Here is an 18,085-nt window from a genome sequence, read left to right as displayed (position 1 = left end):
CTCACCAACAACAATAGTACAGCCAGAGTATTCGCATTAAAAATCTTTTTTTGCAGACTGCAAATCATGTTTATGTTTTGAATTTACGTGTACATGTTGCGCCACCTAGCCCTCTCCCGTCAGTGGCATTTCAGCCTCAGTCTGCTTCCACTGAGCTGCCGCTACGGCTGGGAGAAAAAACGAGATCGCTGTGTTTTGAATTTGACTGCAGTAACTGTTTTTGGCCACATTCTTACATATGGCACCTTTAAGGTCCAAACACCACACCACTGGCAGACCGTCATATTTCCACAACGACTGACTGGAAAAGAGGCGTGGTACGTCAAGTTAACATGACTCCCAAGGACTATTGTAACCGTTATTGGTAGGGCCGGTCATTTCATTTTATATTGTTTGTATTTACCACTCTGCAAAAAATAGAAATCTCTCAAAGTTCAAACTTGTGGCATACGCAGTTGGAGCAGCTCAAGGTCTGGCTGCCTCCTCATAACAAACGGACCGCTCGAGAGTTCGACTATAGCTGCACCGAGACCCTCCCTTCAGGGCGTTACCTGTCAGTACAAGTGCAACTGTTTTAAGAGCTGCGAAGAAGAACTGAGTCCTAGTGTGTAACATTAAGTCAAAGCTAACGGAGCTTACTGGTAAACACTAGATTCTGTTGTTAATACATGTGGTATCAGATTGGTGCCTGGACTCCAGTATTCGCAGATAACCCACACTGGCATTTTCAGCAGTATCGGATACTGGTATCGAAATCGGAACGACTCTAACTTAAATAGAAGAGAAGACGTTGGCGTTGCCTTGCACAGCTAAAGGAAGCTCTTGGTGAGTAAGCAGTGAATTAAGTTTCATCTCTGTATGTTCAACTCTGTTCCTGTTTCACTGGCATGTATCCATCATCAACAGGCTCCATCGACCTGGACATCGTCATCAGGGCGATCCTCTCCAGTAATTCACTTGGAGGTTGAAGAGCTGGACTGAAGTTCATCTCAGAGAACTTCAGTTGTGGGAAAGACAGCGGTGAACATGGTAGAGTGGCAGAAAGAGGAGGAGGAAACTGGAATATTGTGGGTTTAGTGGACTTATCAAAGTTCTCCTGGATCTCTTCATGACATGCCTGCTCCTCGCCCCCACTGCAAACCCCTGAATCCACACTGGAAAGCTCAGGGCTGCCAGGATTCAGCCTCGGGACCTTCTCATAATCGGAACAAATCTGAATGGAGCCTTTTCCAAAAATGTTTCCGCTGCCTCCGAACAGCTTCTTAAAATCTACTTTTTCAGTCTGTTCCTCTCTCTCCTGCTCTTTGTCCGGTGACTCCTCATCATTGCCATCAGTTGCACTGAAGCTATCTGCCTCCAGACTCTCTTGACTGACCTCCTCACCACTGCACATACCCGAGTCAAGACTCTGGAGCCTAAAGCGCTCGGCTGGGGGCCTCTCAACCCTCTCGTAGTCTGAAACAACCTGCACTGTCTCACTGTTGTTGTTGTTGTTATCTTTGGAAAGCAACTGTTGGATCTCCATTTTTTTCTTACTTTCATCCTCCCTGGCCTCTTCTGCAGTTTTACCGTCACCTTGGCTACCAACGGACGCATTGGGTGTATCAGCAGGACAGGGCTGCTGGTTGTCTATGGCGAGTGAGGAGACCGGAGGAGAAGCACACAGGTGGGAGTAACTGGGGTTGGAGAAGCTGGAGTTGGTCGACTCGTAGCTGTTCTCGCTTTTCATCTTCTCCAGCATCGCTGCGTCTTTTTTGCACGGTGTGACAGCATCCACAGTGGAGGTTACCTCCACAGAGACAATTTCCCCTCGTATTAAGGAAGAATGGGCAAGTTCGCTGGCGAAGTGAGGGCTCATCCAGTTCTGGAGGAGACAGGATTAAAGAAAAACATAGGAGGTGAGGTTTAAAATATAGACCAAGTTAAGTGCTTGTCAGACTTTGAAATACAAAGGTCATGATAAATGTTTCTGTCTGGTTTCATATCCTACATGAGCTGTTCTTTGCCGCAATGTTTTCGCATGTGCCACAGTTAAGACTGTGTTGTCATTTTTATATTAACAGCAGATCCAATGACAATGTGTAATGTCTAAACAAACAATAATTATTGGGCTTTCATCTAAAATACATGCGTACACAACCACATATTAATTCTTCTGATGCACTTTGTCTTCTAAATGTGTGAACAAGAAATATTCTACAAACATATTCATCGTAATAATACACCAATGTTACACTTACAGCTTGTTCAAATGCTCCAAATGGCCAGAAAATATTAATTAACACAGCTTTTAATATGTTGTAAATTGCAGCAGGGCTCACCTGGAAATTTGCTTTGTTCAGAAATGACTTGTTTGGGTTTGGTATAGGTGAACCGGTGATCTTGTTGTAAACCCTAAACGACCAAATGACATAAAGTTTAAACTGTGAGATAAAAATAATTTCTCTTGAACACGAAGATGAGATTTGACGACGTATATCTTGTTTCTGCTCACCAGTTGACTTTCTCATTCCTCAGGAGTTTGACGGCCAGACACAAGGCAAAAACTGCGCCTGTGATGCTGATGCCCAACACACCCCCAAACACACCTGACAAACACAGCACAAAGATCAGCTAGAGGTAAACACACCGTTTTTATCCAACTGTAAACGACAAATCTGGATTATATTCATACAACTCGCAAAACAAATTATTTCCCGTGTGGTATTAAATGAACTTCCTGTTTGCACATGTAGTGCTCAAACACCTGGTTTCCTCTTTAAGAATTCAAATCAGAGCCTTAAAGTGATAGTCCAGTAATTTTAGGCCAAAAAAGGGGTCACCGTTAAACAAATTGCAACAGAAGCAAACTCAACTGATTTTGTATCCTCAACATGTCCTGAGTGAGGGAGAAAAAGCCCCTAAGAATCCCATTAGGGGAAAGTTTCGAAAAACACCCAAACATATCCCATTTATACGCATATAAAAAAAATTTTCACGTGTATAGGGTAAAATTTTTAACCTTTAGATATCTCCATGAAAATTACTGAGTTGATTACTTACATTAAGACAAACAAAAAATGTATTACAAGTTTTTTGAAATTCTTTGTTAACATGAGCAAATTTGCATAAATGTGTATAAATTTGCATAAATTCCGCCGTTTTGACGGCACATGTATATATGAAGTTGCTGTGGTGGTACCGGCATGAAAATTGGAATGAGTTGACTCCATCGGTCAACCGACAAGTTGACCACTTTAAATTTCAAGATGTCTGCAATTTTTCAAGACAGCCACATCCTTAGTAGAGCAGGTATGACATGCTCCATCTCTATTAATGCTCATGGGTAGCCTAAATTGGTTCCATTCCTTTTTTAACTGTAATATCATATTACAGTTAAAAAATGTCTTGTTCAATCTTGTTAACATATTATATGTTAACAAGATTGAACAAGACATTTTCACCTGCTCTACTCAATGTTTAGATCAGGTGTTGTATGTATGCAAATTAGCCATACGTAATTGGATTATGCACTGTTGGCTCATGTCATACCTGCTCTACTAAGGATGTGGCTGTCTTGAAAAATTGCAGTCATCTTGAAATTTAAAGTGGTCAACTTGTCGGTTGACCGATGGAGTCAACTCATTCCAATTTTCATGCCGGTACCACCACAGCAACTTCATATATACATGTGCCGTCAAAACGGTGGAATTTATGCAAATTTATACACATTTATGCAAATTTGCTCATGTTAACAAAGAATTTCAAAAAACTTGTAATACATTTTTTGTTTGTCTTAATGTAAGTAATCAACTCAGTAATTTTCATGGAGATATCTAAAGGTTAAAAATTTTACCCTATACACGTGAAATTTTTTTTTATATGCGTATAAATGGGATATGTTTGGGTGTTTTTCGAAACTTTCCCCTAATGGGATTTTTCGGGGCTTTTTTTCCCTCACTCAGGACATGTTGAGGATACAAAATCAGTTGAGTTTGCTTCTGTTGCAATTTGTTTAACCTTTTCTCATAAAATGACTGGACTATGAATCTCAAAATGTAAAATGGGTTCAAAGGATGAGATGTTATTTTATGCTGATTGCATTTGTTATTTTGATGATTAAACTAAACCAATTAATTTTGGTCTTTTTTGACAGTGGTTACCTGATGGTGGTGGTTTTGGCTTTCCTACACGTGACACCCATGATGCAGTGGGGCCCCAGTCACTCCAGGTCGCCCCTTTCCATTCAGTGGTCTTCACTCGAACGCGTGCCTCGTACGTCTCTCCTTGTATAAGTGAGTCTGGTACGAGCTCTGCTGTACACAAATCACACAGAGGAGTCTGCACAGAGGAGTCCTGACAGAGGAGACACAAAGGTGTGGATCTTTAACAGCCTCATTCCCACAAGGAATTGATTATACAAATCACACAGCACACACACATCATGTATTTTATGTGTTATAACAAATGTATACACACATTCCACGACTGATCCCACTTTTTCCACTGCAGCTGGGAGGCGTAGAATTCGAGTCTTTCATGGGCCTTAATTTGGGAAGGCCAGGAAACAGTGGTGAAGTTGATAACTGGTTTTCCAGGAGGGTTGAGCTTTACTGCAAGATCACACAAACATTTTGTTTTTGTTTTTTTATTTCACCATAAATAGCAAGAAGTCACTCATTATTGTATATAATTCAGTATACTCACTGTGGCAAACTGGCCTGTAGGGAATTGTCAAAATTTTCTTCACTTTGTTACAGCTGAGAGTAATGGACACTTCATCGGCGCTCTGAAACTGAGGAAATATTAAGAAAATAATATTTTGTTTAGAACAGATTCTTACGAAATAAACTTAGATATGATGATGGTGCTTTACTTAATCTGACAGCAGATGTTTGATTACAGCAGAGCTTCTCAGACTTACCCTGCCTTCTTTATTGAAGTACAGGGAACACTTCTTTTGCACCGATCTGGCGTCAACAGGCTCTAGAACACAGGAGGATTTATATTCCAACTTCCTGAAAAGAAAAAAATAATATGCATTATATTTCACTGCTACTACTCAGTGTTACTTGAGCACAGTATTCTAAGTACTTAGGACTCCTGTACTTACCTAAGCCAAGGATTCCTCCCTTTAGCGTCTAGTGTGCAGTCAGCATCTGTGTGTTCATGTGCACTGTTCCACACACAGGTGATGTTACGGCTGTAGTCATTGTAGCAAGTGAGATCTGTGAGGAACAGTGAGACAGGTGAGGTCAAATGCCAAGTGAGAGCTGTGATGCTGTGCAAGTGTCAGGAAATGTCACTTAAAAGCTGCACAAAGTAATAATGTAAATCATAAAAACCACTCACTTGTATCTGGGCTGCTGGGACAATCGTCATCACACTCTGTGACACAAAGCAAGGTAAAAAGTAGAAAAAGAAGGAAGTTTCTCTTGTTGTTCTCCATGTATCTTGTCATCAGTTTTTCCGTTTTCTTCTCAGGGAAATCAAACCACCAGGCCCGTCCGCTTCCAAAGCTGGTTCACTGCTTGATGGTGTAACTCACTGTTTTCTCCTCCATCTCATCCTGCACAGATGGAAAGATATAGGTTGTCACGTGATATATAATATTGTGATTGGTTTGTTTATTTTGTGGTATTTGCCAGAGTTTATTTCCGCACAGACCCGAAATACCCTTGACCACAAATATGGCGAGAAACAGTAGTGTCACCCGCAGGTGATGGTAAAAGCAGAAATAGAAATGTTTCACATCCTGCTTCAGTTTTTGCACTTTAGTTCCACGTACTCAACACAGAGTGGAAAAAAACACCTGGTAGAATTTACAAGACTATAATAAACTCTAATAAAATGTACTGCAATAATTTGAAGGGAAATTCTCTGTTAACTCCTGCTGCACATTTGATTTAAATTTTTTATGTGATTAAATATAATTGACCTCAATATCTCCCAGGGGAGAATACAAAGTCCTACTTCACACCATGCTGAGATGTAGATGTTAAGTCTTCTTCACCCATCATCACTAATTGTTTTCAAGTGAGACGTTAAACTGGGGCGGTGCGTGGTGCAGTGGTTAAAGCGGCCGCCCCATGTAGAGGCGACAGTCCTCAACGCAGGCGTCCCCGGTTCGAATCCCGTGTTGGGCAGACCTTTCCTGCATGTCATTCCCCCACTCCCTGTCTCCCCCTTTCCTGTCTATCTCTACTATGTGCTATCAAATAAAAAGGCAAAAAAAGCCAATATATATATATATATATATAAAAGTAAAAGTGAGACATTAAACTGCTGTAGTGTTAGTAAGATGCATGTCATCCTTTTTTTCATCTCCCTAAAATAAATTCAGATTATTGTCATTCAACATGTTAAAAACATTAAGGAATGAAATGCATCACTCAGGTCCAGTAGCATACAGAACAAACGATAAATAAATTATAATAATAATGAACAATTAAAATTAGTGTAAAGTGCAGAGAACAATCATGTGAAGAAAAGCAGCGATAGCCCAAGCGGTCCCAGTGGTTGACACATGCAGGTTAATAAACCAACTCCCATCAGCTGTGGTTACAGAGCACTAATGACTAAGAGATGAAACTGAGCTATACCTTCTGTAAAACACAGGAAAATACCCCCCACAGCTGCCCACCTGTTCAGGTGTCACATCCACCTGACATTAACACACATAATCTCAGATACAAGCATGACAATATAAACTCGACACAAACTTTGGTGTCTTACCTGTTGGTGAAGCTGTTCAGAAGCTGCTCTGCTTCAAGACACTGGTTTCATTCCCCTTGATGTCCTGTAAAAGAACATCAAAGTGTTTTTGTTTTTTGTTTTAAAAATCTCAGAGTAAAAGGCAAACCACCACCCCACAAAACGACCAAAAAGGTCTGTACCCTCTGAAGCTAACTACTTAAAAAGGGAATCATCAATTAGATGAGTCTTTTAAAGTCCTCCCCCCCAAACGCCCCCGCTCCTGACTCGATGCTGTAGAAGTTGAGGTTTTTTTTTTCTTTTTTTCTTTTAGTCTAAGTATGTGCACTCCAGCAGTTTCCTCTTTTATTTGCTGTTTGACTATAAAATAACTGCATATTTAAATGGCCGGACTTGTTGTGCAGCTGTTTCCATCACTAGAAACTGATACTTCTCAACAGGGAGAAACAATAAATCCACACAGGTGAACCCTGGTCACGTCAGTGTTGAGTTAGAACTATCATATATGCTGTGTCTTCTGCACAAATCAATTATTTACTCTGCGTTACTTCCCTTTATGTATTCACAAATGTCCATACACACTGGTACCTCTTCTCTTTTTCCCAGTAGCTGCTTTTCCATTTGCGCCACAGTGACATTTAAAGAGTGTCAAAAACAGGATGGAAAATAACTGTAGGTGTGTTCAACTTCAGGTAGGATGTGTGTGGTTGTTAAAGCCCAAACTAACCCACAAACACCCACAGACCGAAATACAAAACCTGCCACTCTGCAGGATAACAACACGGTAATGTTTCAAGGACCACCAAAATGCATTTCTGTAGCTAAATTTTTTGCAGTGTGCATACAAAATCTATACATTTTTTTTCTTTTCCGTGAACAGTGGAAGGTACACTTTGTACTGACTGCCTCCGGTCACCTCCTCATGTGGTTTAATAAAGGTCAGAGTGGGGTTTTTTTTTCGGAGAAACGAAATGTTCCATTTTTTTGACAGGTGCATTTCCTGCTAACCATTCTTCCTGCGCTTAAAAGCTCAGATGAGAGTGAAACCTATGACCTGTTAATCGTTTATTTGTGTATGCTTTATAGGAAGCAAGTAACTATGTCTGTCAGCAGGAAGTTGACATATATCTACCAAGTCTCTGTTCTTATTTTCTTATCACTTGTTAAAAAAGGTGAGAAAGGGAAAGATGATTGGAATAGAGCCTCTTAATGTGCCATTATGTTTTAAAGTAAGGCCCGCTCTGTTTTAACAGTAGTTCTTGTGTGTGTGCCACAGGTGATTAAACGTGGTGGTTAAACGAGATCTCACCCCTGAAATGTTACACAAACGTTTCAGATAATCAGTACATGTTGTCAAAGATAAAGGGCAGCCTGGAGTGGCCGTGTTCAGTAAATAATCATTACTACTACAGATGTTGACCATGCATCTCAAAAACAAAACCAGTGCTCTTTCATCCACACATCCAGGCTCCGTCTGCAGGTCCGTCACTGTTTTGTGTCCCTCTGAAATCACTTCAATCAATGTTGTCCCCCTGAATTTATAGCGCAGTTATGTCTTTGCATGTGTTTTCTGAAGCTGCAGTGTGGTGACTTCTCAGGGCCACCATACATGTGAAAGTAGCACAAGTGAATGAAGTTAACCAGGTTGCATGAGAGCCAGCGATAAACAATAAAACCACAAACAGCCACAACGATTGCTTCACCATGGCATGCTCCTCAGCAATGTTAGCCACTTCAAAAGCCATTTCCAGTTCAAGCTAGAGGTTGTTTTTTTTTTGCAAATTGTAGGACACTCTGTTTCTAGGAAGCCACACCAGTAGAAAGTCATACTTACTCATCCATTGAGACTGAGACACTGATGGGGCTGGTCTCAGCACTGTGGTTTCTGTCTTTGATGCATTTTGGGCCAAAACACTGACTGACTGCACTCCTCTGCCATCTCACCTGTAGTCACTGTGTATAACATGGGCATTGAAAGTGGTTTAACTGCAGGGACCCACATGCACTGACATGTTTGTGCTGCCAGGCCACTGAGCAGACAACAGATGCAACATCAGTTCTCTGCTTAGGATGCAATTAGTCCTCTAAATCTTTGCATGGAAAATACTGATATTATCATTCACATACCTGCTACAGTTGGCAGCAGTTTCATGTTAATCATAACTCGATTCGCATGAGTTTAAACTAGTGATGGAGGCTTCTTTGAGGTTTCCTGTTGTGCAACTTTGAATTTTACCTGCCTGTGAACTAGAAATTATTTTTTATAGTGATGCATGCTCTGAGGTGAGTATCTGTGTAACTGGAAAACTGGTGCTGCTTTTAATGGGGATATAAGATGCACTGTAGTTTGACATGTCCTGAAACAGTGCTGCTGTTGTGTGGTCAAAGCCACTCTGATGTCATGAGATTAATGTGCTATTCAGGAACATCTGCACTTCTCTATTTCTCAGATGACCATTAGAAATGTCAGTGACTCACTTCAGGCAGCTACATTCTACATTCACTCTCATAGTGGGAAAAACCTTACTGGTTAAGGCAGAACTTTGAATCACACCAGAGAATCATGACAGTCGTCTAGTCTCGGTTCGTCAGACACTATCTGCTGAATGGTCTTTCTATTTCTAAACTCTTATCGCCATGGTTTTGGTTCAGTTTATTTTTAACTGTCTTCTGACTTTTGGCCTTCACCTCACCGGGTCAAAAAGGGAAGGGCTGATACCATTTATCTCTTTATTTCTCTGTGTTGATGAAGATACATGCAAACAAACACACAAACTACACAAAATGTACATACAAACCACATCCCTTATCTTCTCAGAAGGCAACCGTTCTTTCTAATAAGAAGAAAATAAATCCACTTACTGTCATCAAGCAAGTGTAATTTCTCACATCTCACACCATCTCAAACACATTTTTCTCAGTGATCTTTTTTGAATCACCAAGTCACAGCCTCATAATGTCAGGCTTGCCTGCAGATGCAATACATGTATATGTAAAGCTGACCACTGGTGGTGCTATTGTCACACCATTTGATTTACTTTCCTTTAAAGCAACACTATGTAATTTTTCAACCATAAAATAATGTTTCTAAACACATTCATGTGGTAGAAAAACGTTTAGTAGGATGAATCGTGCGCCTGAGTGGGGTCGTGCTTGCCTGCAACTGCACTCTGTAACTTTCCTGTTAGGGTAGGAACACGGTCCTGATACACTACAGATCCGCTAAACTCTAGAGACCAAGCTCAAGCCCAGTCTCCCTGCTCCTCTCACCCACACACTATAGTGTCCTGTGCTGCGTCACAGCCAACCAGCCTCCCCTCCAGAGCTCCAGCGACACACAAAACTCTCCTTGCTTGGTGGGGGCAGGCACCGGTACTGGCAATAGCACCAGTAATGGTAGCGGCAATGGCACCGGTACCATTACTGGCTCCATTGCCAATACAATTGGCCCATTGCCATAATCCCTATTATGACATATCCCTGAGATAATTTCAGAACGTTATGAGAGTTGTTTTCGAGGTAAATTCATGCAAAACCGCTGATGCGTGTTCTGGCCAGTTTTTCAGCAAGCAGTCTCTACATTTGTCTCGAAAACAACTCTGTCTCGTAACTTTCCGTTATTATCTCATAGCATGGTGAATGTGCAGGTCACAACTTGTCCGTGACGGCGTTTTGGAGTTGTTGGATTGTGTATTTGATGAGTTTGATGAGGAAAACCAAGAAATCCCATTAGCCTCCGTATTGTAGCTCGCGGATCTGCTCCGCCCTAAAAATAGCTTCCACCGACAATCAAAGGTAACAAACCTACTGCTAAGACTATAGGGATTCTGGCAATGGGCCAATTTGCCAAAATGTGGAACTATCCCTTTAACAAATTCATGTGAGCTGCTGTGCTTCTCCAGGGATACAGCAGACAGTCCTATTTACGACACAGGTAGCAAACAGTTGTCCTTCTCAACCAGAGTACTTGCTAAATCTTACATTGGGTTGCGTTAATCAGAAGATAGGCACATGATGCTTATGAAATGAACCCAAAAAACACAGCCTCATATGAAGTCAGCAGGATGTAATGTTCACAGAGTAGTGGGTGTGTGGGCGTTCTGGTATGATTGTTAACTGGGTCAACAGACCTAGACCACAATTAACACTGCTCCTGTCTGATAAACTGGATAACACCAATTAATACAATACATTATCTTGTTCAAACATCCCAGCATTCTACCTTGTAAGGTGAGCGTTGGACATACAATGACTACTACATCACAGTTGCTGCGGTTACAAAAGATTTACAATAGATTTATAAAATTTTATGAACCCCTCGCAGTGTTTTGGCTTTTTGATCAATCTCATGTTTCTGCTACTCCTAGTCCAACTATCTCACACAATCTTGATGATAGGTCTACTGGTGCAAAGACTATCAGAGTCACAGGTGCCATGTTGCCTAACGTATGGTCACGTATGGTATGTAGATGTTGTGCATGGTGTTTTTGCATGATGCTGTGGTGGACTGCTGGTGGATTACCGAGTAAGGTGAAGGCTGAACTTATCTTGGAATCAACACCACATCAAAGTTGCCTCCATAACAACAGATAACAGAGAATCATAAAACAGTGCGCTTCTGATAAATCGCATTGGTCTGCTACTCCTACTGTCCTTCCTGTATCATAATTCATTTCTCACTAATAACCTGAGACAACAAGTTGCTACAAATGCATCTACCTGCACTGTTAACTTGCAGAGGTGTTTTTGCTGTGAACTCCCACTTATTTGTCACAGGATGAGCTAGATTAGGTTGCACACAGGTACATGAAAGTAAAAGGGCAAGAAACTGTTGCTCATTTGGCTACAACACCAAACCAAATAAGTGTGGGTTGTCCGGGAAGAAATTTGCATCAACTGCAACAACAGCACGTAGCATGTAGGAGTAAGCAGCATAGCCTGAAACAACAGCACAGACAATGGTTGATCAGCGGAGAAACAGTGTGGGTTTGTCACAGTGTTTAGTCAACATGCACCAGGTAATTTACCAGAAAGTTGTAGTACGTGTATGGATACGATTTTGAATCCCATATGTCATCTCTTGATTTCCCCACAGGGTTAAAGGACTTTTCCTCTAGTGCCACCATCAGGTCAGAGTTTCATTTTGTCCATTGCACTGGTTAAAAACATGTTAGCATACAGACATTAGTATCAAGCTCAAAGTAATGCCAAGCAGAGCTGCTAAAAAACATGTTACGCTATGGATACAACCTTTTTATACCCCATTAAGTTTATCTTTCTGCACTCCTCCACTGTAGTCTCAGACTCTCACGTCCTTTACCTTCTCACAACTTCCCACACAAACCACATCTTTCACTTTCAAACACCCCTCTCCCCACGTTTATCTCTCTCATTTTTTAACATTCTTATCTCTTTACATGAAATGCCAGAGTACTTCCATGGGTCAGAATTTAAAATAGTTAATAGTTAGATTTGAAGATGTGATATCAAAAAAAAGCTTGCGAGTTTACTTTAAGATTTAGATGTGGTCGGTTTAAAATCTAAGTATATATAAAATATATATTCTTTTTTAAATGTCTGTTTCTTCATCACCATCACTAATGTCATCACTGACATTGTAAAAACAATGACTGATACACATTACAAATTTTTCTCCAAAAGCACATTATGAACAAACCAAACTCGACTCTCTCTCTTGGTCACGTCTACACTATCATCCTTTCCTGCCACTATTACCCACAAAATAGCTCTTGACCAGAGTTAGTACATATCAGCACTTACCCAGCTACTGTTTCTCTGCTTCTCCTCATTTATGTTGAAAAGGAATGATGAGTTGTTGCCATGTCAGTAGCCCAAGATTACACTGAATGTTTTACAAGATGTGTAGACGAACATATTGGGAAGCTCTGTGACAGCTGTGGTTACTGTGGTTCCCCTAAAGTTAGTATCTGGGTGACAAGTCATCCACGTTTCAAGAAGTCTGAATCAACCGAATGGAAACCCCTTCTATTGTTGGTTTGTTACTTTCCGTTCTATTTATCCGTTTGTTCCTGTTGCTTTACGTTTACGTTTAGTTACAGGCAATGCAGAAACTTAGCAAGCAATTCAAAATATGTTCATGTCGCATACGGTGAAAAGTAACAGAAGTGTGTGCTTTCCCAAAGTGGAACTTAAAAAACCCTAAAAAACAACTCCTGAACCCATTAAAATACCCCAAAACTAACCTTTTCAGAATAAACTCAAGAGTCAATTACCTCCACTGTGCGCTGGAGAGTCTGTAGAGTGAAGTAGCCGAAATGTGAGCGCCTTAAGCGCCCTCAGCACTTTCAAGTCTGTGTGAATGTCAGAGCCGGTTCTCTCTACATTGATGTGGTGGAGTACAATGAGTCAGAAGGGTCTTAAGTCTTGATGGACTAGGTGATCTACGTTATTTCCCCCACCTATGTTCATCAGCTTGGGGTAATGACTGGAAGAAGAATGACATCACTGAGCTTCCCCGCAGCCTTAGAGATTGGGTCAGAAGCTCCAGCATCTAGGGGTTCTTGCAGTAAAGCCAGCGGAAGTTGTTCAGGAATCTGATCAGGATGGATGGAGCCTTCATTTCATCCATCTGTATCCTGTAGTGTTCAAACCTTCAGGATAACCCAAAGGGCAAGTCTACTTTAACAGGAAGCTTGCTGACTAATTAATACCCTGTATCTTGTTGATTTTATCAGAGAGCATGTGAGAATGCATTTCTTTGCCTGGGGTCTTGTCATCATGAGATGTTGCCAGGAAACCAACTACCAATATGCACTTTGAAAGAGCATGCACAGTTGGTAATCATTTATCCTACTATTACAACTATACAGTGTAAGGAATTACAAACTGTCCACAGTGCTCCATACAAAAACAAGTAGGTGGACAAACACCATAACAAACTAAGACAGGGAGGGAAAAATGCACAAAAGAGAGACCGACTGAACTTCAGACTTAATTGCTCCACAGAAAGAGGACTGTGTGGTTTTTGCCCACCATCACTTGCAGTTCCAGTGGAGTTGTGCTAAAGGAAGGGATCACTTTTAAGCAGTAGAAAATTAAATAATCAACAGCTAATACTAATGTCCATATGCATAAGGGCATATGAATATTGTCGAGGCTTGAAAGAATCCAAGGCCTTCCTTTTGGAAACAGGGTACCTTGCACAATTTACACTAAATTCAACATTTTGGTCAACAACTTATTTTGTTGTAGCTACTGTTACCCTACTGTTACCCTTTTCAGAGTTTTTTGTCAACCTCTGATTTAATCTAAGGTACTTTAAAATCAGAATAAAGTATCAGATTTTTCAGTTTGGCACATCCTAGTAGTTGAAAGAGAACATTAATGGACGCTACTACGTGCCTCTTTCCTCCAGTACACACACTTTATTTATAATTTGTCTCCCAGAGTTGATTCTGTGAAATGTCAGTGGGCGTTTGAACTGGTTAGTATCACATTATCTCGTACGTCATTCATAAACCAACATATACTACTTCTTCCCCTGGAAACAGCAGTTCTTCTCACACTTCTGTTTGTGTGTAGTGACAGCATAGATACATTACTAAATGGGCTAACTGTTTGACCTCATTTCCAAACAGGAAAATGTAAATATTAGCATGAGCATTTAGCAGCCTATCAATCCAATAGCCAACACCAATTAATACAAATTAAATGAACAGAATGAAAACAAACCATCATATTGGAAACTAGCATTAGCTATAATCTCTGTATGCAGAACATCAGTCACATTGACTTGTTTGTAACGAGTGGAAGTGTCACTATGTTAACCTGCGTTGTCCCTATCAAATAAACTGAAATAAATTAAATCAAGTAGTTTCTCACCAATTTCTAAAGTTGAAGAGAAACTAACTATACTAGATGTCAAAGAGGTCATACTGACACTGTTCTGTACAATGTGATTTAAAACTTGTCTGAAACTTTACTGCCCTCAAGTGGGAACTATTAGAACTTGCATTAAAAACATTGCCTCAGTGAGTCATTAAAATAAGTAATCACTTAAATCAACAACAACAGTAACAAAATAATCATAATAAAACAATCTCATAGCCCATGAAACAGAGCATTGCATATAAATTATACTAATGACCCAAATATATTCCCAATCATGAAACACCTAACTTATTTTTTAAAAGACTTTATTCTCAATGTCCGTTTTACGAGGTGATTTAAGAGGATAATCAATCAAAACGGATTAAAAGGGTTTTCTACCTCTAACAACTGTGCTACTGGAATTCATGTTCACTGAGAAAAAACAGAAATAATTTATTTGTCAGATCAGAACACTCACCAGTTTTTGCCACTCCAAGACAGCTATTCCCTTTGGCTGCAGCAGACATTTAAAAAATAAATAATAAAAATCTAAATAACTCAAGTGTAGTGTTTGGACAGTACTGCTCAGCCAAGACCTTAACTACAAATGGCTACTTTATACAAAAGAGGAAGGTTAGGGGACTTTTGCGGTGTCAGTTCCCTTTTACTTTAAAGTATGCTGAACAGCTGGTGGAAGTAAGCAAATAATACAGTAGCTAACTCATCTTCTTAGGAATGGATTTAAGTTTGGGTGTTGTGTGTGTTGCTACCTTGGAAATGTGACTCAAGCAAAGAGCTGTCATTGAGGACTCAACTAAGCCTCACTTTGTATCATGCATTATCACGCACATTTTTTTTACAATACACTTTTGTAAAGCAAGAGGGTGTGATATGCATATTAGAAAATGCTTTGCAATATGCTTGCATTAGTATATTTTAAATGTATGATTGTGATAAAAGAAGGTGTATTTTCGTTTACATGTAAACAAATGTGTGAAGACTGTTTCTCTGTTGCTGATTAATTGTCCTTTAATTAGGGGCCAGGCAGCCTAAACTGCCAGGACCCTGTTGTTTTCCCCAATGTTCTTCTTTCTTCTTCTTCTTCTTCTGAGGAAATCCTACTTCCCATGCATAATGCATAATCAGTGAAAAAAACTCTACAGAAATGTCTGGCCCCATGCCAGACTTACTCAACTCCAAGGACATGTCAATATTCCTCCTGGGGGTGGGGGTCACAATTTGTGTTTAAATTTAAAAACTTTGAAAATTCCTACCAAACCAACCGTACATGCTACAGTTTTGAAACTTTCACCAAAATGTAGCCCCAATACTGCTGTAACTTTTGTCCACTTCAACTCATTACAAATTATGAAGTCCATCACTGATTTTTTTTCCCCAAAAATCTCCTCCCACAGCTCAATTGACACCAAACTTGCTAGAGAGCATGCATCTTCAGACTGTCCTACACAAACGACCCACACAGATTTTTGTTCTATCAAAAACTGAGCCTACAAGGGTGGTGCGTGGCGCAGTGGTTAAGGTGGCCGCCCCATGTAGCGGCTACAGTCCTCAACACAGGCGTCCCTGGTTCGAATCCCGCGTCGGGCAGACCTTTCCTGCATGTCATTCCCCCTCTCTCTGCCCCCCCCCTTTCCTGTCTATCTCACTATGTGCTGTCAAAAAAAGGCAAAAACGCCCCCAAAAAAATTGAGCCTACAGTGCATGAAAACATTTGACTGTAAACTCATACCATCCAATTCTTGCTAAATACATTTTCAATCTTCCTGAAAAAATTGACAATATTTTGGAGTCGTGGTTGATGAAGTTCGGCAAATATCAGAATTTTATCTCAAAAACAGATTTTTTGAGAACATTTTGAATTCTGCTCTCATGGGAACAACTGCAGTCAATGTAAGAGTGGTATTTTTAAACATCAGATTTTCTCTTATGAAGCAAAACTCATGGTTAAAAACAAATCACCAATATTTCCATGCTGTCAAGATGCCAGATGTCCTCACTTGCCAGATGTCTTCACTTGGACATCTATCCTGAAAATAGTCCTGATGGTGGCGTTACAGCATGCCTCTTTTTAAAACTTTTAAAACTTTGAAAATTCATAACCATATCAACCATATGTGCTACCGCTTTGGAACTTTAACTTTCAAGCTGCCCAATTTTGCCTAAAATCGCCCGGCCCCGACCATTGCTGTGCAGCAGCTAGAATTAATGCTTGGTTTCCTTGCCCAGTCATTTGAGAGCCTGTCACTTTGAGGTTGGGGTATCTGTCTCTCACCGACAGCGATTGAGAGAGAGAGATAGAAATAGAAAGTGAGAGAGAGGAAAGTAGGATTTCAGAAAGATAGGGGGGGGGGGGGCAGGAAGGATCAGTTGTTTCTACACAGGCTTATTTACCATTAAATCCTCCCCTCTCTTCTCTCTCTCTCCTTTCCTTACCCTCTCTCTCTTTCCTCTATACCGTCATCCACCCCCTCTGTTTCTCCTCCTCCCTCATTCGCTGTGTTGGTACAATTAGCAATTTGTTTTGCGGCTGTGGCTGAGCATGGCAACTGGTGCTCATGGATGGAGTTCCAGTTTCCACCAGGAGGTGTCACTGAAAGACCTTTCAGTCCTTCAGTAAGCCTGTGCATATTCTCATTTGTCCAGGTCATAGTATTTCAAAGGAGTTTAAATCGAAAGCAATGAGAGATGAGGATGAGAGGTGAAACATCTTCCCGGACAAATAACCAAGTCCAGTTGCTTTCGATTTAAACTCCTTTGAGAGTCCTTCAGTAACTATATCAGAATCGGAATTATTGCCAAGAGCAATAAAGATCAGTTTACAGCACGGAGAACTTGTCTTGGTGTCAGGTGCAAACATAAAGGAACAAAAAATAGTTCAAAGGGAGGGACAAAAAATAGAATTAAGAATTTAAATAAAATAGAATGAATTAAAATATTCTAGTGCAAAAGAAATATCCTCGTAAACCAGCCTCTCGCGGAAATGCATTTCATTTCATTTCTCGGGAGAGTCTGGCCTCATTCCCCCTGTAAGCATTTGGGGTGGGTGGGAGCAGTAGCATTGACAAACAACCCCATTCAGCCAATCAGCAAGTTGGTGTAGTGACGGGGCTTTGCAACAGTCGGTCCCTGATTGGCCAACGTGCTGTGTCAATCACAGCGGTGACGCTGATTGGCTCGGCCTTCTGAGGGTTTCAGGCCAAACGCTTACAGCGGGGATGAGGCCAGACTCTCCCTCAGAAATGAAATGAATTGCATTTCCGGGAGCGACTGGTTTACGAGGCTAACGCATATACTATATGAAAAGAAATACGCATATAAATACACATACTATATAAAAGAATAGAATATTTTATATAGTCATTATAGAAGAATAGAATAAACATACAAAATATATTTTATATAGTCACTATATATCTACGTGTTTGACTGAGATTGCTGGCTTTTAAAAAAAAAATTTTTTAGCATTGACATTACATGATTGCACACACTGTGTACATTACAGTCTTTTTCTACTGAGGTC

At 40.5% G+C, this 18,085-nt stretch overlaps 1 protein-coding gene across 1 annotated transcript; it reads right to left on the bottom strand.

Annotated features, from left to right (window-relative positions):
* Window positions 1-235: 235 nt before the first annotated feature.
* LOC146992304 (uncharacterized) lies at window positions 236-6,858 on the bottom strand. The gene is made up of 10 exons (XM_085785530.1): window positions 6,715-6,858; window positions 5,332-5,548; window positions 5,093-5,207; window positions 4,904-4,997; window positions 4,687-4,774; window positions 4,459-4,592; window positions 4,143-4,335; window positions 2,495-2,588; window positions 2,322-2,394; window positions 236-1,864 (listed from the first exon to the last, which is right to left on the bottom strand). Exons 2-10 carry the CDS (start codon window positions 5,438-5,440, stop codon window positions 863-865), a joined length of 1,902 nt encoding a protein of 633 aa, XP_085641656.1. The 5' UTR covers window positions 5,441-5,548; window positions 6,715-6,858; the 3' UTR covers window positions 236-862.
* Window positions 6,859-18,085: the final 11,227 nt, after the last annotated feature.

The sequence above is a fragment of the Trachurus japonicus genome, chromosome 1 (assembly GCF_045865225.1).
Source record: "Trachurus japonicus isolate A0001 chromosome 1, Traja_1.0".
NCBI lineage: Eukaryota > Metazoa > Chordata > Actinopteri > Carangiformes > Carangidae > Trachurus > Trachurus japonicus.
The sequence above is the reverse complement of the archived record's forward strand: the minus strand, read 5'-3'. Positions and strand labels throughout refer to the sequence as shown.

Excerpts from the sequence above, each read along its gene's own strand:
- LOC146992304 (XM_085785530.1), bottom strand. The coding sequence starts at position 5,440 with ATGACAAGATACATGGAGAACAACAAGAGAAACTTCCTTCTTTTTCTA. Across the intron at positions 4,775-4,903 it reads ACTTCAATAAAGAAGGCAGG|TTTCAGAGCGCCGATGAAGT; the intron begins GTAAGTCTGAGA and ends ATATTTCCTCAG. Across the intron at positions 1,865-2,321 it reads TGAACAAAGCAAATTTCCAG|AACTGGATGAGCCCTCACTT; the intron begins GTGAGCCCTGCT and ends TGTCTCCTCCAG.